General features: G+C 57.8%; 1 protein-coding gene across 5 annotated transcripts; it reads right to left on the bottom strand.

Moving 5' to 3' along the window:
* Window positions 1-425: 425 nt before the first annotated feature.
* On the bottom strand, window positions 426-18,929 carry GMEB2 (glucocorticoid modulatory element binding protein 2). Of its 5 annotated transcripts, none has more exons than XM_075166830.1 (10): window positions 18,733-18,929; window positions 15,217-15,408; window positions 10,443-10,540; window positions 9,560-9,690; window positions 7,991-8,094; window positions 5,550-5,707; window positions 3,831-3,902; window positions 3,127-3,264; window positions 2,465-2,587; window positions 426-2,287 (listed from the first exon to the last, which is right to left on the bottom strand). In XM_075166830.1, the coding sequence occupies exons 2-10, from the start codon at window positions 15,345-15,347 to the stop codon at window positions 1,644-1,646; spliced, it is 1,599 nt and encodes a 532-aa protein (XP_075022931.1). In that variant the 5' UTR covers window positions 15,348-15,408; window positions 18,733-18,929; the 3' UTR covers window positions 426-1,643. The 5 variants fall into 5 exon arrangements, with proteins under 5 accessions (XP_075022931.1, XP_075022933.1, XP_075022932.1 ...); XM_075166832.1 differs by having other exon boundaries at window positions 9,560-9,687; window positions 18,733-18,928; XM_075166831.1 differs by lacking the exon at window positions 18,733-18,929 and adding an exon at window positions 17,494-17,594.
* Between the last annotated feature and the right edge of the window lie 4,678 nt (window positions 18,930-23,607).

Genomic DNA, 23,607 nt, shown 5'->3' with positions numbered 1-23,607 from the left:
TCTCCCAATGCAAAACTCGGGTCTTCTCTTCCTTTAACGAACCCTAGGGGTTTTTCCTCAGGTTTCACTCCTCCCAGTCTTTCACCAGACCAGCGCTCCCAAACACGGCTAGCAAACAAAACAGGCAAACAAAACACCCCCGTCTTCCCTGTGATAACAACCCCCCAAAGGCAGCAGCGCATCCCAACCCCGGTGCTCCCTGAACACCCAGGATACAGTCGGAGAGCTTCACAGCGCGCCCACCACCCTCTAGGGTCTGGAGCGCCTTTGACACGTGCAGCTGCAGCATGCGCACAGCACACGTGTGTGCGCGTTTATATTTAAATAGAAGTGAAAAGCCTGTTCCTGCCCCGACCTAGCCCCGCTTTGCAACCCCGGCTGTCGCAACCAGACGCAGAAATACAATAAACCAGCAGCGCTCTTTCAAAAAAAATATTTATTAGCTCATTAAAGTGACCTGTCGTCGCTGCTGCTGCCAGATCAAGTTTGTAGAAACCCCAACACTTCCAGCACCCGACTGCTTCCAGCCGGAGACAGCGCGAACGTCGCCGCAGCCGCACGCGCGCCCTGAAACTGGGCAGCTGGGAGACTCGCAGCCAGTTGAATAGTCGAAGGAGTACTGGGGGGTCGACCACCCCCTTACAGAACAGCTGCTCAGACCCAGCAGGGAGGGAGCGGCAGCGCCCGGCTCCGGCGGGACGAGGCACCCGGCGAGATGCTGGGGCCCGGGGACCGGCCTGATCCTGCGCCGGGGTCACACCGCGTCAGTAAGTGCGAGCTCCTCAGAGCGCTGCCTTCGGCTCATCTCCGCACATCCAGCAGTGCGTCCTTACGGCACCATCTCCACAACCAAAGGGCTTTGCTTAAAAATTGCTGTTCGCTTAAAAAAATCCCAAGGAATGGATTTTTTTTTGGAGAAAACTAGAACGAGACCCTAAATCCTCAAAAGTTACAGCTCTTCCCGGCCCTCTGGGTTTCTCTCTCCCCCCTCCGTCCCCCAGCAGACCCGGGCAACCCGCCGTGACCACCGCCACGAGCGCTCCCCCTTGTTTCCACCACCCGAAGCCAGCATCACCCGCAGAGGCCAACCTCCCGGGGCTCGCGCCCGCGCTGCCGTACGGAGCCTCCTCCTGGTTTCGAGGCCCGCACGCATCCCGTGGACAACCCGCCCTCGGCGGCCCCTCTCCCTCCCCGGAGCCCCCCGGGACGGGGAGCAGCCGGCTCCCCGACTTCGCCTGCTCTTCCTTTCGCTACCGCCTTCGCCTCCCTGCCCTGCGCCCCTGCTCCTGCCCGCTCCTCCAACGGACGCTGCTCCAGCTACGCCTGCAGATGAGGCAGGGCTGACGAGCTAGAACGGAATAACTATTCCAAGAGAACGGGGGAGGAAAGCTTTATCAAAAATTAAGCTTTTTTTTTTTTCTCCTCCAAACAGGGCAGAGCATTTTTGCCTTTCCCTTCTCTGGGCATCTTTCCTCCCCCTCTTTCCCTCTGACCTGAACCTCCTCGTTACCGACGTGAGCCGCTCTGAGTCTCGTTAACCCGTGCCCCTCATTACACCGCTCCTCTTCCCGCAGCGCAGCCAGAGAAAAGGCAGTTCCACCCAGAGCGGCACGGCCAGCGTCCCTCCAGGCAAGTCCCCCCCTTCACTTCTGCTCCGCCTCGTCGGCCACTGCGGTCACCTCGATGGCGGCGGCGTGCTCGTCCCCGGCGGCCTCGGTGGCACCGGACGGGACGGTCACGACCGTGCTCCCGCCGGGAGCCATTTGTGTCATGTTCTGGATGGTCGTGCCGAGTCCCGGCAGCGTCAGCAGCTGGAAGGGGCTCACCACCTTCACGACCGTGCTGCCGTCCTGGACCGCGGCCGTGCTCAGCACCGTCAGGTTGGAAGCGTCCGGGTGGATCTCCACCGTACCGGGGAAGGTGGAGCCGGCGGAGGCCAGTACCGTGTAGCCCCCCAGCAGCGGGGAGGCCGGGGAGCTGGCGGCGGGAGGCTGGGACGGGCTCTTCCCCAGCACCGAGGGCGGGAGGGCTGAGACCACTTTGCCGAGAGGGAGGTTGGCAAGCTGGGAGACGGGCACGCCGGGGGTGACGGCGAGCTGCGCCGGCTGGGACAGGACCTGGGAGGTGATGGCAGCTGGTCCGGAGGTGGCCCTGGTCAGCCTGGGACGTTTTAAAGGCGTGGGGACGGAGACGGGCGTGAGGGTCATCAGGACGTTGTTGAGATGCTGTGATTTGTGCTTCAGCTCCTTGGCTCGCTTGCGGTGCTCGTCACACTGCTGCTCCAGAGCTGGAGAGAGAGCAGGGTCGGCTCAGCCTGGAGCCGGGACAAGCTTCCCAGGGACCGCGGCAACGCCTGGAGCTGGTTTAGCATCCGCCAGCTTTAACAGAAACTTTCTTACGCAGAAAGAAAAGGAGCCGGCAGTGGTGAGAAGTGCTGGCGCACCAGCGTGTCCCGGGGGCATACCTGCCAAATCCCGCGTGTACTGCTCCCTCGAGCGATCCATCTGACACTTGTGGCTGGCCAGGACCTTCTTGACCAGATCCAGCATACCGAAGTTCTGGACTACGTTGTTGAGTAAAACAGCATCTTAAAAACAAGACACAGATCTTTGAGGAAAGCAAAATTCCCCATGCAAACTATTTACGGCTTGGTAAAAAACCATACGACAGCAAACATGTTCAGCTGAGACTCAAAATCTGCGGGAGGGTAACGCAAGAGGCTGGGGAAGAGGAGAAGACAGGAGAAGTCATGAGGAAGTGCAAGGGGTCACTACTGTATAAACAGTCCTCTCCTGCTTAGCAGGGGTGATAAGAAATCCGCTGGCACAGTAGCTGGTTGCTGCATCGTTATTCCGGCGGCCTAAATTCCTCCTCAGTTCCCAAGCCAAGCGTTTGTCCAGACCAGAGCCAGCAGATAGGAAGCCCCAGGCAGAGGAAATTGGAGAACTGAGGCCACCTGAAGTGTCCCCGAGCACAGCCAAGAGCCTGCCCAGGGAGCAGCCAGAAATGGGGTTTACTTACGATGAACTATGTCCCTATAGTGCCATCCAGATACCCCTAAGGAGAAGAAAAATCCACAAGCCCCTCTCCTGAGACGCCTCTGCGCGCCCGTGCCCAGGTCCTTACCACCGAGCTGCAGCGGGGGATCCTGCGCTCGCTGCTGCAAGCCCTTCATGGTCTCCACTAGCTCCTGGTGGAACTCGTGGATTACTTCTTCCAGGAGACCCGTATCCTTCAGGCCTCGCCAGAAAGCAAAGGTGTCATCTGGAGAAAGAGAAAGCAAGAGAGAACCTCAAAATCCTCGGCGGGGGGTTTTAATGGTGATCCGCTCGGGGTTCCCCTTCCGGCCCCTGCGAGGTGAAGCCCTCCTGGGCTGCAGGTACAGGGTGCTGGGGCAGAGCCAGCCGCAGCGTGCCCCGAGGCAGGGCAGCTGGAAAAGGACAGGATTTCCCCATCCTCTGTCACACAAACAGGACGCTGATGCTACAGAGAACCCGTTGCTCAGAGCACACCAGAGGAGCAAGAATGATTTTATGACCCCTCTGATTTTTTTTTTTCCCCCAGAGCCACACCAAGCACTTGGCCCACGCTTTGACATCTTAGTGCTCAAAGAATTTCATCCCAAGACGACGGCGCAGTCAGACCGCACACAGGCGGGATGTAACGCAGCGCTATGCGCCGTAAGCGGCAACCGAATAATCCCGGTGGAGGCTCAAGCAGGGCTGCCCTGGCGAGGAGGGTCCTGCTGCTCGTCCCTGCCGTTTCCCTCTTTCCTACATCTCCAGCCTCTGCCCCAGATGTGCCGAGCCCGGCGGGATCCCAGGCCGTACCTCCGATGCTGGTGCTCCAGTCGCTGGCATCCTCGCACGTTTCTATGGTAATCGTAGCCGGGGATCCGTTCACTGCAACCAATAGCAAAAAAAGAAAAGAAAAAAAACCCCAAGTCCTGATTTTTCTCTGTATTTTTCAGGGGCTGTTTCTGAGGGCAGCACTCCCTTGCTGCATCTCTGTGACTTCTCCTTTTTATGGCATAGCAGTGCTTTTATTTGAACTTAGCTCTCAGGGCTGAGAGACGCCCAAGCGGCTGGCGAAGCCGCACGCGGTCGCCGTGCCGGCAGTACTTATTTTTCCACACTGGAGTGCAATACCCCGGGGATTGCTCCTGCAACCCCTGCACAAGAACACGTGCCCTCCCGCCCCCCCCGCGTACGCACTAGTGCTGCTTGGGGCAAAAGTCAAACAGATTTAGAGTCTGATTTTTTTGGCAATCCTGTTTTGCCCAGCTTACAGTTTGCAGGACTGGGATGTCTGGAGGGTTTCCAAAGCCTCGAAGGGGAGAGCATCCCCCCGCTGCGCGGGGGTGCAGGGGGGCTCCCCCCCTCCCTCCAGCTCTGCCAAACCTCAGCGGTTTTGTTACCATAGAGCCGAGGGAACCGGCGTCACTCGAGCCGTGCACAGGAGCGGGATGAACAGGAATCCAGCCAGAGACCCACGGTGCTGCGCGGAGCGTTTATAATGCGCAGCCGTTGCCGTTAAATCCAATTACTCTGCTCCTTTACCCTGCAGCCTTCAGGGCTCCGGTTATTCCAGTGCAGCCCAGCGGCGCGGGAAGCGTCTGCCCGTTAGCGAGCTGATATTCACGATTAACGGGAGGGCTCGGGACAGGCTGTGCTGGGCATCGGCACCGGCGTCCCCACCACAACACCGGGCCGTGTTGCCGAAGGCGCCCTGCAGAGCCGGCCAAGGGCTCACCCCTTGCTCTGCTCCCACCGCCAGGAGCTCGGGGTGTGGGGCTCTTGGGGGGCTGTTCTTAACTCTCAGAAATATAAAAGTACTTAGAAATAAGAAAGCTTTCCAATAAAATAGTTGCCTGTAATTATAGGTCAAATTAGGTGTAGGGCTACAGATATGTGGCTGCAACATCGTTTAAATCCAGTTTTATAAACTACATGCATGAGTGCAGATAAAAAAAAATCCGTTGTATTCCCTGGTTCTCTTTAATCTTTCATCAGACAAACCCAGCAATAATTCAGCCAGGAAGCCTTAAATCCCTAAATTATTCTGGAAGAAGTCGGGTTAGAGCCGGGGGGACGAGGGACTCCCACCCTGGCACCCTGCGCAGCAGGAGGAGCCGGGCTGATCCCTGCATCCCAGGACGAGCACTACGGACACAGTGCCCGACCGGCAGCGAGGACAGAAGGGAACTTCATCGAGCAACGACTACTGTTTTCTTACAGATTAATTGCAGTCTTCTGCTTCAGCTACACAGTTTGGGGTAAGGCAGGAGGCCAGAAGGGCGGCTCTTCGGGTCACGCAGTGTACAGAGCAGCTAGGGGAGTCACCGCACCGCTGCCGAGGTGCCCGAACAACGACCCTGCCCAGCTCTGCTATGGGGAATCCCGCAACAGAGCGGGGAGAGAAAGCAGAGGATAAAACAACCCGCAAAGCCAAAAAGAGAGGCAACCGTAAGGGGCGTCGGCTACGCGGCATTCGTTGTGCTTTAATGCTTCAAAGTCCCTGTTTAGGGTGTGAGGAATGGCCGGACGTACCATCCGCAGAAGCGGGAGTGAGAGGGATGTACTCCGTCGACGTCTGGCTGGTCAAGGACACCCTGGCTCCGGTCAGGTCGATTTTGGTGCTCCGGCAGGTGTTGGAACAGACCTTCGTGTGCTGGTAGAAATCCAGCTCCCCCGAGTCCATGATCTTCCTGAAAGACAGGGAGCAAGCACAGGGACGGGCACGTCAGCGGGAGCAGAGAGCTCCGAGACGCAGCGCCTGGCAGCCTTCACCCCCAAACCTCTCAAAGTCCCAGGTGAAAAGCAAAAGCCAGGAGAGCAGGCAGAGGCAACAGTCTGAATTTCCCTCGCCAAGTCCCCATCCTGACCTTAGGAGCAGCATTAACTAAGAGTTAATTAAAACAGAATCCACAGCCTGCTCCGCACTGGCCACACGCACAAATCCAAGAACCGTGCAACACTCCGGTGGTGGTAAAGCCTTTCGGGAGGCTGGGATGGGGAGAAAAGCGCCCATCGTGCTGTAGCTGCGGTAAAGGACTGGAGCAGATTCAGTTTCTGCCCACTTCCCTGCCACATCCCGCACCCTCCTGCGGGATGGAGGAGGGGGAGCGGGACTTCAGCGCTCTGAAAAGGTTCCTCTCCAAGTCCAACCCAGAGAGGATGAATTTCCTTAGTCCAAGAAAGTCCTTTTCTTCGCCACTGGAGCACTCAACTTGGGCTGAGAGGCTCAAAGACACATGAGCTTTCCCTAAGGATATATCCCTGTGAAAAGACGTGTAGATGAGGCGCTTGGGGACATGGTGTGGTGGGCATGGTGTGTTGGGTTGATGGTTGGACTCGATGATCTTAGAGGTCTTTTCCAACCTTAATGATGCGATGAAACTAAACACACCTGGAGAAGAACGAGGACAAACCACACTGCTCTCAGCAGATCTTCTGCTGGCCAGAAGCCTTCAGGGAAAACGTACCGTTTAGAGCCCAAACACTGCCATTCCCGGCAGCGGAGTGGGCAGAGCTTTTCCCCATCGCCCTGGGCCATGCTCCCATGCAGCAGTTTTACCCCTGCCCTGTGATGCTGAACAAGGTCCTCTCCCTGGGATCTCCTGACCTGCTCTGAGAACATCCCCCGCCTTTGTATGAGCAACACACACCTACCCCGAGGGTGCCCACGCATCCGGGGGGCTCCCCACGGCAGAGGCAGAGCTGCCCCGTCCTGCTGCTCTCCCACCTCCTAACAGCAGGGCAACGCTTGGCCTCCAAACAAGCTGGTTTCAGAGCTGGTCCCACCTCTCCAAGCAGGCTCTTCTGCATGGGGGTCTGTAATTTTAACTAGGAACCCTCACTGGGACTGATGAACTCCTGGTTCGTTTAGGGAGGAGGGAGGAAGGAGAAGAGAAGGTCCCAGGCTGGTCCCACCAGCACCTTCCCCCTGGGCACGCCTGCAGCTTCTAGGAGAAGGGTGGGCTGAAGTCTCAGTCCAGGGCTGAGACAGTAAGAAGTCTCTTCTTTCCCTTTTTGACTCTACACCCCATAAAAAGAGATGGGGCATAACTCTATTTATAAACTCAAATAAGGTCTCCCAGCTTAAGGAAAGGAGGTTGCGACATTGGCATGTGTGATCTTCCCAGTCTAAGCAAGTTCTCTCCAAGGCATCCCTGGGCTTTGCCGGCCAAGACCAACCTGAGCTTCCCAAGATTTGCTCCCATGGGCTGCTGGGCTTGCCTTCACACATTCCTTGAGAAGTTTTTTTCCTTAAAAGACCTGCCAAAGTATAAGTCTATTATGCAAAATATACGTGGAGCAAAAGCTGCTTAGAAGGAATACGGGAGACGCCTGCATGGAAGCAGAAGAATACAGGCAAAGGCAATGTCACCCTGTGAAAAGAGCATAAAACCACTGACAGTTCCTGGGGAAAGAGGTGATGCATTTTTATCCTGCCTACAGGCAGAGACAGACTTTAATTAAATCACAATCTCAGGCTGATGTTCAGGAAGACCATGGAAGAATTAAATCGCTATAGTTAAGACTAGAGAAGAGGAATGCTTGCATAAACAAGCTTTAAATAAGTTCTTGAGGAAAAGAAAAGAGATATAAGCAGACATGCTGCAACAGGAGCATTAGTTCATGACCAGACTTCCATTTGGTAGGTCACACTGAGAATCCGTAGACAGCACGGTCCAACCACCACTGGCCATTAAAATTTTCAATGACCTTACGCCAGCTGGGATCGTGGTGTGGTTCAAGTCCCAAAAAGACCGGGGAAGCATTTGTTGCCCCAAATTATTCCCTAGGCACAAGGATAAAGCAAAGCCATTGGACAGACCACATTTAGGGCCAGGCTAAGACAAATGTTCAGTGGTGCATTCGCTCTCTCAGCAGCAGAACCACCGTGCCAACGGCTCTGTCCCACCCCACCGTTATCCCCCAGAAAGGAGAGGTCTCCGCTGTTGCTCCGCAGATACAAAGAGACTCACCGGAGCATGATCCCGTTCATCCGGATTGCCCGCTTCCAATCCTTCAGGGTCGACTTGCCCGCCAAGTGGACAAACTCCTTGGGACTAATTAGGTGATCGTCAAACTGCAAGAGGCAGAAGCGCAACATCAGTGCGACAAGCCATAAAATAACGAAAGGGTGCCCGCGAGCGTGATTCAGCAGCGGAGCCAGGCTGCCGGGATGGCACTTCCCGGTGCCCAGCAGCGGAGCTGCACCACAGCCTCGACGTGCTTTTAAAGAACAGCACCAGAACAGCTGGCTGACACACACCTCCCCACCTTAGAGGACACTGAGCGAGTTAAAAAAATTAAAGCCAAATACCGCTTTCATGGATGGTTAGCTAACAGCTGCTCGAAGCCAAGGGTTTGGGGGGGTGCAGCAGAGAGGAGTCTGCTGAACGCCCAGCCCTGGCAGGGCAGCTGGGAAAAACACCCGTGGCTTTGCAAAGTCTCACCGACAGCAGTGAGCGGCTCACGCTCCCACTAACGAGCAGACTCGCAACGAAAGCCGGCTGCCAGCGGTGACGTTTGGGTCCAGGGACAAGCTACGCTCTGTGCAAGCGAGGGAAGGAGAAGCCCATTCGGTCTTTGACCTCCTGCTACCGAGCCCAACCATCAATACCAGTGAAACCTCTGGCCTCTCTCAGCACACACCCACTTCCACTGAAAACCAGCTTGAGGGAGTTGGCACATTCTGCACCAGCAGCCAGCTCTTCCCCCTTCTTTTATTGCCCTACACACCCAGCTCCGCCTGAACCCATGAGCTGACCTAAAAGCAACCTGCAGAATCAGGCAGATCTCTAAAGAGCTGCTTCACAGCCCGTCTCAGAAAGGATTTCCCAAGTCCAGGCTTCCTCTTTTCAATGCCCATGTTGACCAAGACAGAGCTCACTCACCACCACTGCATGAGAAACTGCTTCTCTGAAGAAGTGCATGGGCTTCGGTGCAAAGAGACGACCGATTTTAGGCAGCAGCATTATCTGCAGCAGTACCTGTCCTCTGCCGCAGGGATGGAAAAGACCATCTCTCCTACGAAGGAGAAGGACCATCCTTTGGAAAGCCCTCTTGCAACAGAGCCCAGAGGGGACGCTCCCTCGGCAGCGTATTCTTGAGTCCGGATATAAATGCCAGCGATGGCTTACGACAGCATCACATATGGTATGGCCCTAGAAATGAAAGCTTGGCCCTGCTCCCCAAATTCATGCAAATTTTAACCATTCAACCTGTTCAATAGGTCCCTTACCAATAATCTTCTCAACAACTTCTCAACTTTCTCTCTAACTGAGCAGACGCTGGAAGTGCCCAAATTTCTCAAACTCTCCAAGAATGCAGTTAAATTGAGGCAGCATCTCTCCACCCAGGGCTGCTCAACTTGGCCGAGAAGACAAATATCGGGTACAACAGTACCAAGAATTTCCTCCTCTCCCACCACGATGTGATTCTGATGCAAAGCAGCTTACCAAAGCTCATCAAAACCAGGACAAGCCAGGTGAGCCCGCAACGCGGGCACGGGAAGGCACGCGTCCAGCGTCAGGGACCTTTATGCTCACCTGCACACACTTCACGTTGATCCCAGGGCACACAAACTTCCTCCAGATGAGGTTGGCTTTGCTGTCCCCGCAGGTGATGGGGTAGACAATCTCTGCCTCCAAACTGTCCTCATCTTCAGCCATCTTCACTTCTCACAGGGAACAGAGGAAGGGATAGAGCAAAAAGAAACGTGAGTCGCAGCCCCCGACTCACCGCCCTGACGCACACATACATAAAGCAGTTTTGAAGCTCAGAGTTAAAAAAAAACCACCATAGTGATACATGGTGGGGGTGTTGGAGTTTGTGGCCACCGTGCACTTGCACTTTGCTACTAAAGCACCCAACCACCCAAATTTCTCAGGCAAAACAGCAGGGCAGGCAGATTTATACCGATTCGGCCGCAGCTGAGCGTGTGAAATCTGAGAAAGTCAGTGGCCAGGACTGAAAAAATTCAATTCTTGATAAAAATGAAAGGAATGATGTTGTTCAGGTAATTATAGATTCGCCTTTGGTTTTAGAGCGCGATTGTTTTTAAGGCAACTCCAGCCCAGCTGGTTACAGTCTTTGCTCTCTAAATTCACTTCCACTTGTAACCAAAGCCAGCCAGTTCGCTGGAAAACCGACATTCCCATCGCAAGCTGGAAGGGCAGGAGCCAGCGACGGCCAGACACAGGGTCTCATCCTGCACCAGGAGAGGGCAGCAGCAGCCCCGCCAGCAGCTGCCAGCACCCCTTCCGTCACCCAGCCCCTGCAGCTCTCCAGGCTCCCCTTGACGCTGGGGAGAGCACCCCAGGACCCTGGGAGAGCACCCCCAGGACCAGCCGGCGGCTCTGCACAGCAGCGGCCGGACCCTCTCGAGCTGGCACGGCTGAACCGAGGGGCTACGGCACGGGCTGAACCTACCTAGGACCGCTTCCTTCAGATGCGTGGAGGCTGTAAAGGCAGCAGCAGCCGCAGCAGCTGCATTTTCGGTCTCCAGCGTGTCTTCGTTTATGTCCCCACTGGTGAGAGAGTCGGAGGGGCAGAGTTAAGCCACGTGGATGTGCCACCCCCACACCCGATGCCCCACGGAGACATTGCTCCAAAAGTCACTCGGACTACATTTTCCCACAAAAGCTAGAAGTTGGCTCTGGTTTTGAGAGGCTCAGCTCCGTGTTTCCGAACGGAGACGAAGGGCCCCGCAGCAGGCAGGCAGGACCGCTGCCAGCAGCCCGGCCGGCTCTGCCTTGCTCCCTTTTAAAGCAGCCCCAGGGAGCTGCCTCCGGCACAGCCCGTGCAGGGGAGCTGGCGTGGAGGGATGCTGTCAGCACGGCCCCTCGCTCAGAAGTCGCTGCCAGACTCCGGCAGCTTTGCCTGAGAAGATTTCTCCAGAAAAAACATGTGTGAAACATGCTGCCGCTCTCTGGGCGATGGACTGGCTGAATCCCCGGTACGCGGGATGCTCCCCGGAGCAGCGCCCCGAGGAGCCGCGAACACGCCATAAAGGAGTTGGACAAACCCTAACAGCAGATCCACGCGCAGAGATAACGTAGCGTGAGCGACAGACCCTCGCAATCCAATCTCTGAGCCTTCGTAACTCAATACACCCATGATACTAGGAGCTGGCTATGCGACTGCGTTCACCCCCTCCACCCCGCAGACCCCCGGCTTCTCTTGGTGCTTTGCTGACGGAGATGCACAGCTGGTCCTGCACGGCATCCGCACCCTCCCTGTTCGCCCCTTCCAGCTCTCGCTGCCGCGTACGGAGCCCCAGGCCCCTCGAACGAGCTTGGGTGCACGCTCAGATGGGGAGGGCATTTAGGGCTGTGATCTGGGACGTGCTCCTCACCCCCTCGGCTGGGAGGGTCCCGCGCGAGGGAGGAAGCCCGCGCTGGTACCCTTACGGATCCCACCGGCGCATCACGGCCAGCTCTCAGCATGGACCACTCCTAACGGGTTTTAAGATATGCGTTTGCAGGGGCAGGGGGGGAAATTTTCCACATGCTTCAGCATATAAACTTCCTAAGGAAGACTGCAAGGAGAAAATAAACCTGACATCTACCCCGGTTTGGCACCACGGGTGGATTAAAAGAACGGTCCTAGTGACTCACTGGCAACCACGTTTCCCACCCGCAGTACCACGGGGACAAGCAAATTCAAGAGCAACTGGTTTTTCCATCCTGGCCTCCCAAGACACAGCCCCGGGGTGGCGCGGCAGCTTCAAAGCACCCCTCCCCTCGCCGGCTGCAGGGCAGGTACCTGATGGGGAGCCGCACCGAGATAAGGGAGCCGGTGTGGGCGGCAGCTCAGCCTCACCGGGTGGGTAACGCGGGAGATGCTGCTTCAGAGAAGCGAGAGCTGAAGGCAGCCGCAGTCGCGGGCGAAAGGCACCGCGGGATGTCGCACCGCCTCTGCAGCTCGCAGCGACCAACAGCCCAGACCCCTGGGAGGGAAAGGTGCTGGGTAACGCAAAAGGACTCGAAAAGGCAAACTCGGAGCTAACGCGTTTGCACGCAGGTGAATATTAGAGAAGTGGCAGATTGAGACGAGAAAACCGGAAGAATTGTAACCTGGTGGTTGTTCTTCAGTTTGCTGCTTGGTTCTTGCGTTTCTCCAGATGCGTTCGGAGAAAAGCCAGCAACACCACCTCAGCAGGGCGCCAGGGCTGCAGGAGGCTGCGGCCACCTCCGACGTGCAGAGCCCAGCACTCCACAGCCCTGACTCCCATCTGCCTCCGCCTGCCACCAGACCGAACACCTCCACCGACTTATCTAGAAGAAACACCCCAGCAGAAAGTCAGCACCTGAACCAGAGCTTCCTCCAGGAGTCCATCGCATTCGCACCGCTCCAAAAAATGACGGAAAGGCGTGACTGGATTGGGAGAAACAACCCAGCCCACACCTCAAACCCCGTCCTCCAGGGAAAACCAACCAAACCAACTTCAACGGCTTGTATGGAAAATTCAAGCAACTAAAGTCCGTGTCTGCCACGGAGATGTGACTGGGGGGTGGAAGAGAAAAACCACAGAAAAAGGTGAGTTTCTCCACACTGCTTCCCCATCCCATTCCAGAGGAACGGACTGAGGCAGATGCAGGAGCAGGAGAAAACTCAAACACCTTCCAAGCCCCAGCGGTGCATCCCACCACGCCGGTCCTGCCTTCGCCGGTTGCCATGACGAACCCGGGGGAGGATGGCTCTCATCTTCCTCCCCGGGAGGATCCACAAACCAGATGGGAGGAAGAGAGAAAGCGCCTGCTGATAAAGCAGCGGGCTTGCGTCTCCTTTCTCCTCTGCTCCTGCCTCACCTGGAGACTTGGGAGAGAAAAAGTCTCCGCCAGAAACCTGCGCGGGGGATGCTGATCAGAAATACAAGCACCTCGTCAGAGCACCAAGTACAGATCCCTTCAATCGCAGATGAAAGAGAAAAGCTTCTTGCCGATTATCACTGTTTTCCCATTTCCCTCTGCCTTTCCCAGTCAATCTTAAAAACACATGAACTAATTAAGCTCTTAACCATTGGTCGTATAATTTTTTTTTTTTAAAATAGCAAACCCATACTCGAAGGAGCACCAGAAAAAGGCATCAACCCCCAAGCTGAGTTTGGTTTCTAAGTGCCACATAAGACAAGTTGAAAGCCCGCTTCCCGTGTGAGCGGTGACTGAGCCAAAGCCGAGGGATCCCAGCCCGGGCTGGCAGCCGCTCTCCTCACGCCAGCTGGGCTGCAAAGGGGAAGAGGGAGGGGGAGCCAGCGACGGCGTCTCCCCGGGGAGGAGCCAAGGCTACGGAGAGACCCACCACCAGCCCCACAGCCCTGCACAGCGCGCGTCGGGCGGGCTTCGCTCCGCGAGCCCGAGATCCACGTCCTGCCCATCAACCCGCTGCCATCCCGGAGCACGGGGGAGCGAGGAGCCTGCCCACTGGCCCTTCTCCAGAGAGCTGCATGGAAAACCCTCAGGGAATCTCTTAATGCCTGCTAAGATACGCTCCGCTCGTAGCTGCGACTAAATAAAAATCATCCTCTCTCCGCTGTGCAGAGCTGTCCTGCTCCTGAGCATCCGGGGACACTGGGAGGATGAGAAAAGGTTTCCAAAGAAAAATAGGAGGGGAAATAAGATCGAAAGGAAACCAAACTGATTGAGCCAGCCTCTGCCGCGACCCATGTTCCCGGACAACACTGCGCTGCTGCACGTGGGTCTGCAAAGGCTCGGAGCCACGTTAAACCCAGGAACCGTTCTGCAAGGAGAGCCACATCCCACGTTTCACATCTGGGTGCTTTTCCACCGGGGGAGCTAAGGAAGTCACTGTGGGCCAGAAAGCAAGAGGAGCGGAGCCTTTCATCCCCACCATCACCCGCTCTTTTGGGAGCAGAAAAGGCTCTCGGAAGCGCTCGCAGACCCGGGATGCGGAGGAGGAGCGGGGCAGCTCCTGCCTGCGGCGTCCCCGCTGCCCGCCCCAGCGCTGACGGTGCTCACCGCTGCCTGCCCCTCCTTTCCCTACCAGAAGTTCATCTGTTAATGAGTTTTATACCAGTTACAGCAGAACACGGGGAACAGCGCCCGCGCTGTAACGTAAAAGCTGTGCCCTGCTCCGAACCAGACAGAGCAGGGCATACCTGAGGAAAGGAGACAAATTTCTCCTTTTTGTGGCGAGCAATAAACAGCCGCTCGCTACCCACTTATTTCACGCTGAGGGACTTCTGGATCAGACAAACCTGCCCCGATCCAGCTCCAAGCGTGAACTTGGATTCATCTGCCCACCGAAAGAGCAAAGCACTAAAATTCTGGGCACCGTCCCGTGAAAGACTGTAGAGAAATAAAGCAAAGAGCCCATCGCTACACGGGCCTTCAAGGTACCAGCCAGGCACTCGGGCCACGGAAGCAAAGACCTGCAGCTGAACAGAGCAGACCTGAACGAAAAGCAGTCCTGGATCTGAAATGCCAACAAGAAAGGCAGAAATGGGGCAAAGCAGCAGCACTTTAAAAGTCAGACACATTCACTCCGTTTTTTTGAGCAGTGCCTCTCCGTTCAACGCCGCGTGGTTTCAAGGCCACCTCTCTCACTCCCATTGCCAGCAGCGGCAGCGGAGGTTCCTGCAGAGCTCTGCCGAAAAACACGGCCCCAAACCCCTCGGGAAGAGGAGCCCTGCTGCACCGCGCCCGCCACGCTGCGGCCAGAGACTCCTCTCTTGGAGGTTCGCAGCTTAGTGAAGCAATCGTGAAATAAATAGCAGAAAAACACTGATTTAGCTACCAGTGTCCTGTTCCAACTGGATTTGTGTCCATCCACATCCACTCAGAAAAGACATTTTGGTTTGGTTTTGGGGTTTTTGTTGGGTTTGGTTTTTTTTAAAGACGTTTTCCCCCATCCGTCCAGAACAAACTGTTGCATTGCTTTTTATTCTGGGTAACGCCAGCTTAAAACCACCAGCGGTAACTCAGCTTTACCAGAAAAAGTGGAGCCTGCTCTGCTCTGCAAGCTCGGAGCTGCAGAGCCCGCAGCCCTGGGTATGGTCCCAGGGGCGTCAGCGAGGACCTAACGAGGAACCAGAGATTCCCCAGACGTCGCTGAGGTCCCCACTGCGAGAACTGACGCAGGAGTAAGTAGTAGGTGATTAAACACACCCAGCTCAGCTGAGTATGACCACGGGTGCGAGGTTTTCCAGCACATCACCTCGGCGTACGCCGACCCCATCTCTTACCCGTGCTGGGACAGGTTGGTGGTCACCAGCACCGTTTTCACCTCCTCCACGCCGCCTCCATCCACTGCGCCGTCGGGCGTCGTCACCACCACCACCTCCTCCATGTGGACGCTGACGTCCGGAGTCGCCATCGCCAGGCAGGAGCGGGCAGCGCTGGGCAGCCAGGCGGGAGAGCCCTCGGTCACCGGCCGCCTGCAGAGAAAGGAGGGGAAGCCCCGGCTGAAAAGGTCTTTCTGCTAAAATCGGACGTGGAAAGTCCTTCGGTGCAGCGGGAGCAAGGGGCGAGGGGGCTGCAGGGAATCCGCGCTCCTAAGGAGAAGGGGATTAGCAAATCCCCAACCGCTCCATCCCAAGAGGAGGGACGAGGGGAGGCTCGTAACCCAACACGGGCTCTGCAGGCTGGGTGAGGGTGATGGGCACGGGAAGAGCCAGGGGTAGGAAGGGCCTGGGCGCCGGGGGCAGAGCGTGGGAGCAGACAGCAAGCAAAAAAATGGTCCTGGCATTCACCAAAAACTCTACGAAGAGACACAGTTTGAAGGTGCATTTCCACATCTATTTCAAACTATCTCAGAAGGATTTCACGCTGCTGGCGGAGCTCATCACCGGCAGAAATGGGGACTCTCCCCTCCTCCAAAGTCACACACAAAACATCAAATTAAGAAAGCACTTCAAGCCTGCAGAAACAAAGTGACATCTGAAAACTATTTCAAAGTGTGTGTTTCTAATAAATCACCAATCGATTTAAGCATTTGAAACCGACTTCAGTGCCCAGCCCTGCAAAGCCAGTATTTCACATGCCAGAAGAAACCTGGGAAAACAACAAACCTCGTCAACCAAAGCCACACGAGCCGCGCGTCTTCACGCTCTCACGGTTGCACGACACCCCCGCTCCAGCCTCCCTACCCACAGCACGACGTAACTCGCGGGGGGAAGCCCCGGTCCCCCACGCACACCATTGCCCACCTCTCTGACCAGCTTGCACCTGTGACTGAGCCCGTGCCTGCTTTCCTGGGGATTTTAGGTAACTGTAGAATTAAAAGCAGTTTTAAGCCATTCAAGCAATAGGAGAGGTCCAAAATGGAAATAAATATCCTTTACCAAACACAGGCGTATATGTGCATGTATGCACGTCCTCCGAACACCCGTGTTACCATTCACGTTACAAGGATGGTGCAATAAAATTAGCATACACAATTTAGAGCCATAAAACGATTTGCAAATGAGCCCGAGTGAACCACGTCCGCATTTCCCCCAACACCTGAGCAGTGCCCACTTGCACGCTAACACCCAGGTATTGCGGGTGACTACAAAGCACCTCCTGATACCACCTATAGCGCCGGTGCACTCTATACGTGGGCGTAGTTGTGCGAGCGCTCCTCTTGTCAAGCTCTGGCCGTTCGAGCTCGGGCTCAAGCTGAGAGCTGCAGCACAAGCTCCCGCTCTGCTCCCGGTTTTGTTTTCAGCATCACCTGCACAGCACCAGAACCGCTGCTGCTCCTCTGCAGAACTTTCAAGCTGAGAGCTTGCTCACGCCAGCCCGCGTGATGCTTCCACCACGTGGGAAAGAAGCAAGGTGAAAGAAATTAATTTTCCTGAAATTTGGGGTGTCTCAAGCAAGCAACACCCCCACCCACGTATGCGCAGCAGCAGCCCCTTCGCCCTTCCCGAAGGAGCCACGCTCCGGAGCGGCGGCACTGAGCGAGGTGGAGCAGCCGCTCGGCTCCCACCACCGGCGCCGTGCGCTGACCCGACGTGTCCGACCTGACTTTGCGACGCGATGCGCGGCCCACAGAAACTCCTGCCCCGACCCACGCGGACCCCGTGAGATGATCTCTCCCTCCGTGGGGGCCACGGGGTTTATCCGAGCCGAGGAGCCGAAGGTGGACGGGTCCCCCCGAGACAGCCCAGCGTGAAGCCACCAACAAGCGGTTTAGTTTTTGCAGCAGCAAGGAACAAAGCGAGGGCGGCCGGACCGAGGGCAAGGCGAGAGAAACGGGGGGGTTTGCTACAAACCAGCGTTTTAACGACTGCAGAACCGGGCAGGGTTGCAGCGGGCCAGCCGCACGCCTGCTCCCCGTGCCCCTCGCTCCTGCACCGGGACGGCAGCCGCTGCCTTTTAGCGGGATAAAAGCCTGCTGGGTGCTGCACATCAGTGAAGGAAGATGCAACATATAATGCAGCTGCATTCGGTTTAACTGCTGCAATTTTTTTTGTTGCTCTATCCCTACACCTGTCTTCTGTTTTGGGGTGAAACTCTTCTTGCAGCAGTAGTGTCACCCGTTTTGGGGTGCTCTGGGGATGCCGCCGGGGCCGACGGAGGGCTGGCTGCACGGGCACTGCGGGAAGGCTTGAACTCCACGAGCGCGCGTTGCTCAGACACCTTCGGGCAGGAACCGGTGCGGGACGGGGAAAACTGAGCTGAAAACACAAGTCATCAGCAGCAGTGGGGTGCAGGGGGGCGGCTGGAGGGGGACGAGGGCTGGCAGGGAGCACCCCAGCCCTGCCAGGGCTCTGTGCGCCCGTGCATGTCCCTCCTGGTGCACCTCGGATGGCACCGAGCAAGCTTCAGCAGCTGCAGGAAAGATTTGGGGGTGAAGTAGGACAAAAAAAAAAGGGAAAATAAAAAATAGCATTGCACCACTCAGAAAGGAGGGAGAGATTTTTGGGGTGTCAGTCGAGGCGGGCACAGAGCTGGGGTCCCACAGCGTGGGGAGAGGGTGGGGGAGGGCACTGCTGGGGGACAGGGTGTGTGTGGGGGGAGCGCACTGGGGGCAGCGAGCGAGGGGGGGGTGCAGGGAGAGGGGGTTGAAGGTGCATGCAGGGAGGGTGCATGGGGGGGCAAGCACGGGGGTGCATAGAGAGGGAGGGAGGTGCGCAGGGTGGGCTGCACGGGAGCGCAGGGAGAGGGGGTGCGTGGGGAGGGGGCTTCACCAGGGGTGCAGGGGGGCTGCACAGGGGGTGGGGTGTTGCATGGGGTACACAGGGTGGGGGGCGCATGGAAGGCGCAGGGGGTGCACAGGAGGGGGGCTGGGGGTGCACAGAGGGGGGGTGCGTGCGGGGGGAGGCCGCACGGGGGAGGCCCGGGGGGGGGTGCATAGAGGGGGGTGCACGGGGGCCAGGCGGTGCACGGGGGTGGGGGGGGGAAGGCTCGCGGCGCTCCGCGTGGCGCCGCGCGGGCGGGCGGGGGGTGCCGGCCCCCCCCCACCACCCCACGGCGGGGCGGCGCGCGCGCTCCCGCCGGCGGCGCCGGGCGCGAGGCCGGCGGGAGGGGGAGGGGAGGGGGGGCGCGTGGGCGCGCTCACGCTGGCAGCGCCGGGCGCGCGGGAGGGAGGGAGGAGGAGGAGGAGGAGGAGGAGGAGGAGGAGGAGGGGGGGGGGGGCGCGGGGCGGGCGGGCGGCCGGGCGCTGCCGCCGTCTCCTGCCGCTGCCGTAACGTCCTGACGCTCCGCAGGGACCCGCCGGCCGGACGGCGCGTGCGGAGGCCCCCGCGGCGGGCGACGCCGGGCCCGGCGCTTACCTCAGGCCCGGGGTCCCGCTGCCCCGCTCCGGCTCCGGCGGCGGGCGCTCCGGCTGGGCGGGCGGTGGGTGCGGGGAGGGAAGGGAAGGGAGGGAAGGGAGGCAGGGTGGGGGGGAGCGGGGCTCCGCCGCGCGCGGCTCTCGGCCCCCGCGCAGGCGCACGGCCGGGCCCGGCTCCCGGGACTTATTTCGCGGGGGCGCCGCGGCCCGAGCTGCCTGTGAAATAGGTGCCGGGCGGGCGCAGTGCGCCTGCGCAAGGCGGCGAGCGGGTGGAGGCGGGGGCACGGCGCGCGCCGCCCGGGGGTGCTCGCGCGTGGGGTCTGCTGTTGCGCCGGCAGCCGCCTCCGTGGGGGATCCCCCGGGCTCCTGCGTGTGCTCCCCGCGTACTGCACGCCCCCCCGGGGCCCTGCATGCCCCCCCGTGTCTCCTGCGTGTGTCCCCCCACGGGGCCCTGCATGTCCCCCCGTGTCTCCTGCGTGTGTCCCCCCCCGGGGTCCTGCATGTCCCCCCGTGTCTCCTGCGTGTGTCCCCCCCCGGGGTCCTGCGTGCCCCCCGTGTCTCCTGCGTGTGTCCCCCCCCGGGGTCCTGCGTGCCCCCCGTGTCTCCTGCGTGTGTCCCCCTCCGGGGTCCTGCGTGCCCCCCGTGTCTCCTGCGTGTGTCCCCCCCCGGGGTCCTGCGTGCCCCCCGTGTCTCCTGCGTGTGTCCCCCCCCGGGGTCCTGCGTGCCCCCCATGCCCCCCCCCCCGGGGCCCTGCGTGCCCCCCCCGTGTCCTGCGTGTGTGCCCCCCCGGGGCCCTGCATGCCTTCCCTGGCCCCCGGGGGCCTCCCAGGGTTCGTGCATGCCCTCAGCTGTGCATGGCCCCCTGGGGCCTGTGCACGATGCCCTCCCATTGTGTGCACCCAGTGTGTGCGTTCTCCCTGGGCCCCCAAATGCGCCCAGGGCTCCTGCATGCCCCCCAGCCCGGGGGGGGCTGCACTAGGCATGTATATGCACCTCAGTGTGCATGCCCCCTGCCCCCCAAGGCTGTGTGTGCACCTGAGGCCAAGTGCAGTGGGGGTGCTGGGCATATTTTTCTTCCCTCCCTGCCTGCGGGTGCACGTGCGTGGACGGGAAGTGTGTGCACGCTGTTTGGGAGTGCAGAGCAGCGCCTGATAGGGGGCTGGGGAGCTTTCGGTACCTGCCTTTGCCGTTGGGGCACAGTGCGTGCAGTCCCCACAGCATTTTGGGGTGTCCCGCACACAGCCCAAGTGTGCAGGCACGCACGCATCTGCTCTTTGCCCAGACTCTGGGCCCAAACGAGCAGCCGGGCCGTGCAGGCTGCCTGCCCGTGCTGCTGGGCAGGGCTGGAGGCTGCCAGGTTTCAGAGGAGGCATGGAGGTGTCATCAGTGACCTTCCAGCCTCTCCTCCCGCGTGGGACAGGCCCCCGGGGAGAGCTTCAGGCATCTGCTTTCCCATACGTGTTTCACTCCTGTTTGCAGTACACGCAGCAGCCCTGCCAGAGCTCCGCAGCGCTGCTTTGCCTCCGATTCAAAAGGCCTAATAAAAACTAAAGAGATAAAGAAGTTCTCGGAGGACTCTTTTACTGTCCTTATCAGCAATGAATTAGAAAAGGGGAGATAGAAAAGTGTGTTTTGTACCTGGAGGAGAAAGTGGCCGTGTCTGGGAGGCGTTCAGAGCTCTGCGCAGGTTTGCCCCATTGCAGTGGACACCTCCTTCCTACCCGAGATATCTGCAAGCTGTCCCCGAGCTTTGCAAACTCTTCGGTGGGTGTCCCGTGCAAAGGCTGTTTAGTGACTGAGAAGTTGGGGGGGGAGGAGGGGGCTCTGCACGGCGCCGGGGGGTGCGGTGTGCGCGGGCGCTGTACGACGCTGCAGGGCTGCTGTTTGATCCGGGGTCAGTGGTTTCCCACCCGTTGCAGAGCCCAGGAGCCGTCCCCAAGCTGCTGCACCCCAGACATGCTGCTGCGTATTAGTGCTAAATACCGTGCTGCGACTCTGCTCTCCGGGGTGTCCCTCGGCCACCTCAAGCTCTTGCAGGTTTTGGTGTAATTTCTGCCATTTCTGGGCTGACCCTGCAAGCTGTGCCCGTGAGGTCCGGCGTTTGAAAGGCGTGCAGTGATTTTTCAGGGAGGACTTTTCGTGCGATCTTACCGCATCGCGCTTTTTCTGCAAGTGGGTGGTTAACACGTTCTGAAAAAGGAAGAGCCAGACCAGAGGCCCAAAAAGTCGTGAATCCCTTTTTGAAACACTCTCGTGTTTTAGTTCCGTCGACTTTTTGCAGCTACTTGGTGAGTGGCTTTTTCTGCCTTGCGTTCAGGTGGTGTGGCTGGCCCGTCGCATGCGTGTTTGGTCTGGTTAGCAGTACTTTTTTACATGAATTTCTAATGAACTCACCTGATAGTGGTTTATTTAGTGTTTTTATAGTTTTATATATATATAAACCTGATAGTGGTTTATTTAGTGCTTATTTTTCCCAAGGCTCTTCCTTTTCTTTTTCCGTCCTCCCCATCCAAACCAACCCTGCCCGATAACCAACTGCCAGCTCTATTTCCCTTGCGTTCCTTCTTGCTTTCCAGGTTACCCAGCCTAATGTTCGTTAAAGTGATACTTCACAAGGAGTTCTATTTCTTTTCCTTCTCCAAGATAACCAACGGTATCCAGCAATGTTAATTCATTGCTAGAAATTGTGAAGCCCTTTTCCAGGGAAGCTTGTCTGCATTTCCACCCGCGCTGCTGTCGGCGGCTCCCCGGGGACCGGCCCTGGCAGCTGCATCCTCGGGACCCAAGTGGGCTGGACGGGACAGATAAAAGGTCCCTCTGCCACCGTAACCGGCTCCCTGCGGCGCCTAACGGCAGAGGCATTATAAAGGTGGTAAGAAGGCGGCAAACCCATAGCGATGCTGCCTTGCACCAGTTTTCCCAGCAGCTGGCAGTCCCTTGGAAAGCAAAACCTTGCTTTTGCTGTCAGACGCTGGGCAACGGGAACCTCCCTGGGCTCCTCCCCGGCACCCACGGCGGGAGGAATTCGCCTCCTGGCACCTTATCTGCGCTGCTCCCGGCTGCCCCTTTATCGGTTGGCAGGCTCCTCTTAGTGCCCGGGAGGTTGCTGAGAAAGGACGGCCTGTTATTTTTCAAACCTTTAGCAAATTACTCTGCAAAATCTTATTTTTTTTTGCCTGCCCAGGTGCACTTTTGCATTTACCTTGCCAGAGTCGCTGTTCCCTTCCCCTTGCTCAGACACGGCTCAAGCACTTTGTAGGGCTCCTCCCAAGAGTTACTTACGATAGTTTGCTTTGTCGGCCTGGTTTTGGTCTTGGAAGAAGCATTTTGGTGGGTGCTACAATCTGGTCCAAGACTTCAGCATCGTGTCTTTAAGCCCTCTCGGTGCTGCCGGCAAGCGCTCGGCCCCGCAGGGCTGCCCATGTGGGCAGAGGCTCGCGGGCGGTGGGAGCCCCTCTGCAGCGCCTGCCTGCTCCTGCCGCCCGCTCCCCAGCGCATCCCACTCCCCTGCGGTTTTCTCCTTCAGATCACAAGAGGGTGAAGGATCTGACTCGAGTTAACTAGTTAGAGCGTGACCATGCTTCGCCTCTCTAATACCTCTTGAATTTTGTGGCACCGAGGCACTGTGCCTGTTTTCCTAAGGCAAATGCAGAGGCTTCCTTTACTACATCCACTGTTTTTAGGGCCTGGCTTAGCGGTCTATAGCAAACCACAGAAGAAAAGCGAGCAGTGCTGCATTTGCAGTTAGGTCGTTATCTCTAAAATCGGGAAGGTCACGCTGCAAAAATAGAATTCCTGTTTGTGCGGGCGGCAGCGTCCTGCGCACACATGGGAAGAGCATCGGGCGCCGGCTGCTCGGCCACCGCCGTGACGCCGATGCGGTGATGGCCCCGCCGTCCTCCTCGTACAGAAGAGCTGCCCTGGGCATGAAAATTCACCCCCTCCTGCCTTCCCCTCGTGTCAGCTTCTCGTGCGCCCAGGTGCGGGATCCTTTCGCCTTCCCCTCGGGCGTCCCCGTGGATTCCAAACCTCCCTGTTTCCAGTTGCAGCTTTTTGGGCATTTTTGTGCTCCTGGCCCCAGGGATGTGGTGTGGAGCGTGGGCCATGCGAGGTCTCCCGGGTTGGGGTCCCCTCTCCCGGGGAACCGCAGCCCCGCTCCCCCTCCCCGCCGGGTCCAGCCCAGGGGCAAGGCTGGATCGTTTCTCAGGAAAAGCTCATTACAGGAGCACTGGATTTCTTTTGAAAAAGAAGCTCACGTGTTTTCTAGAACTGGATTTATTGTATTTGTAATTGTCTCATATCTTTTCCGATCTTCCTCTGTGAAGACTCTGCACACCCTCACCTCTCCTGCCACAAGGGATGTCAGCAGAACCCTCCTTCAAGCATTTTACTATTTTTTCCCTCTGAGAAGGGTGACAAACTATGGATCCCCGCATCTTTTATGCTGGGTGCAAAGTACTCATTTAGCATGCAGATGCTTAAAATCTATTTTGTTAAATCTTTAGGTCAATTTTCTGTTTAATGCATTTTATTAGTATTCTCACAATACAAAGAGAAGCCTCAGAACTAAATCCATTTATGGAGAGAGACGGACACACACGGTTTCATACCAAGTTTATTTCTTTTTTTTTTCTTTTTTTTTTTTTTTCATAATCACTTCTTTTGCACAACAACAACCTCAAGTTGACAATGAAATGCACGCGGTAGACCGAAGGGGACCGGACAAGGCTCTGTTAGTGATGGACAGTCCTTCCACGACACCGCGCCAGCTCCCCGCCCGGCTGACCCCCGGCACGAGCAAAGGTGGCCCAGGCTGCGGCAGGAGGAGCAAATCCTGCCGGGGGGGCAGCCGGGGCGCTGAGCCCTGGGGTTACGG

Source organism: Calonectris borealis, chromosome 17 (assembly GCF_964195595.1).
Source record: "Calonectris borealis chromosome 17, bCalBor7.hap1.2, whole genome shotgun sequence".
Classification (NCBI taxonomy): domain Eukaryota; kingdom Metazoa; phylum Chordata; class Aves; order Procellariiformes; family Procellariidae; genus Calonectris; species Calonectris borealis.
Note: the sequence above shows the minus strand (reverse complement) of the source record. Positions and strands in the feature narration are given on the sequence as shown.

Excerpts from the sequence above, each read along its gene's own strand:
- GMEB2 (XM_075166830.1), bottom strand. The coding sequence starts at position 15,347 with ATGGCGACTCCGGACGTCAGCGTCCACATGGAGGAGGTGGTGGTGGTG. Across the intron at positions 9,691-10,442 it reads TCTGAAGGAAGCGGTCCTAG|AAGTGAAGATGGCTGAAGAT; the intron begins GTAGGTTCAGCC and ends GTTCCCTGTGAG. Across the intron at positions 3,265-3,830 it reads CTGGAGCACCAGCATCGGAG|ATGACACCTTTGCTTTCTGG; the intron begins GTACGGCCTGGG and ends CTCTTTCTCCAG.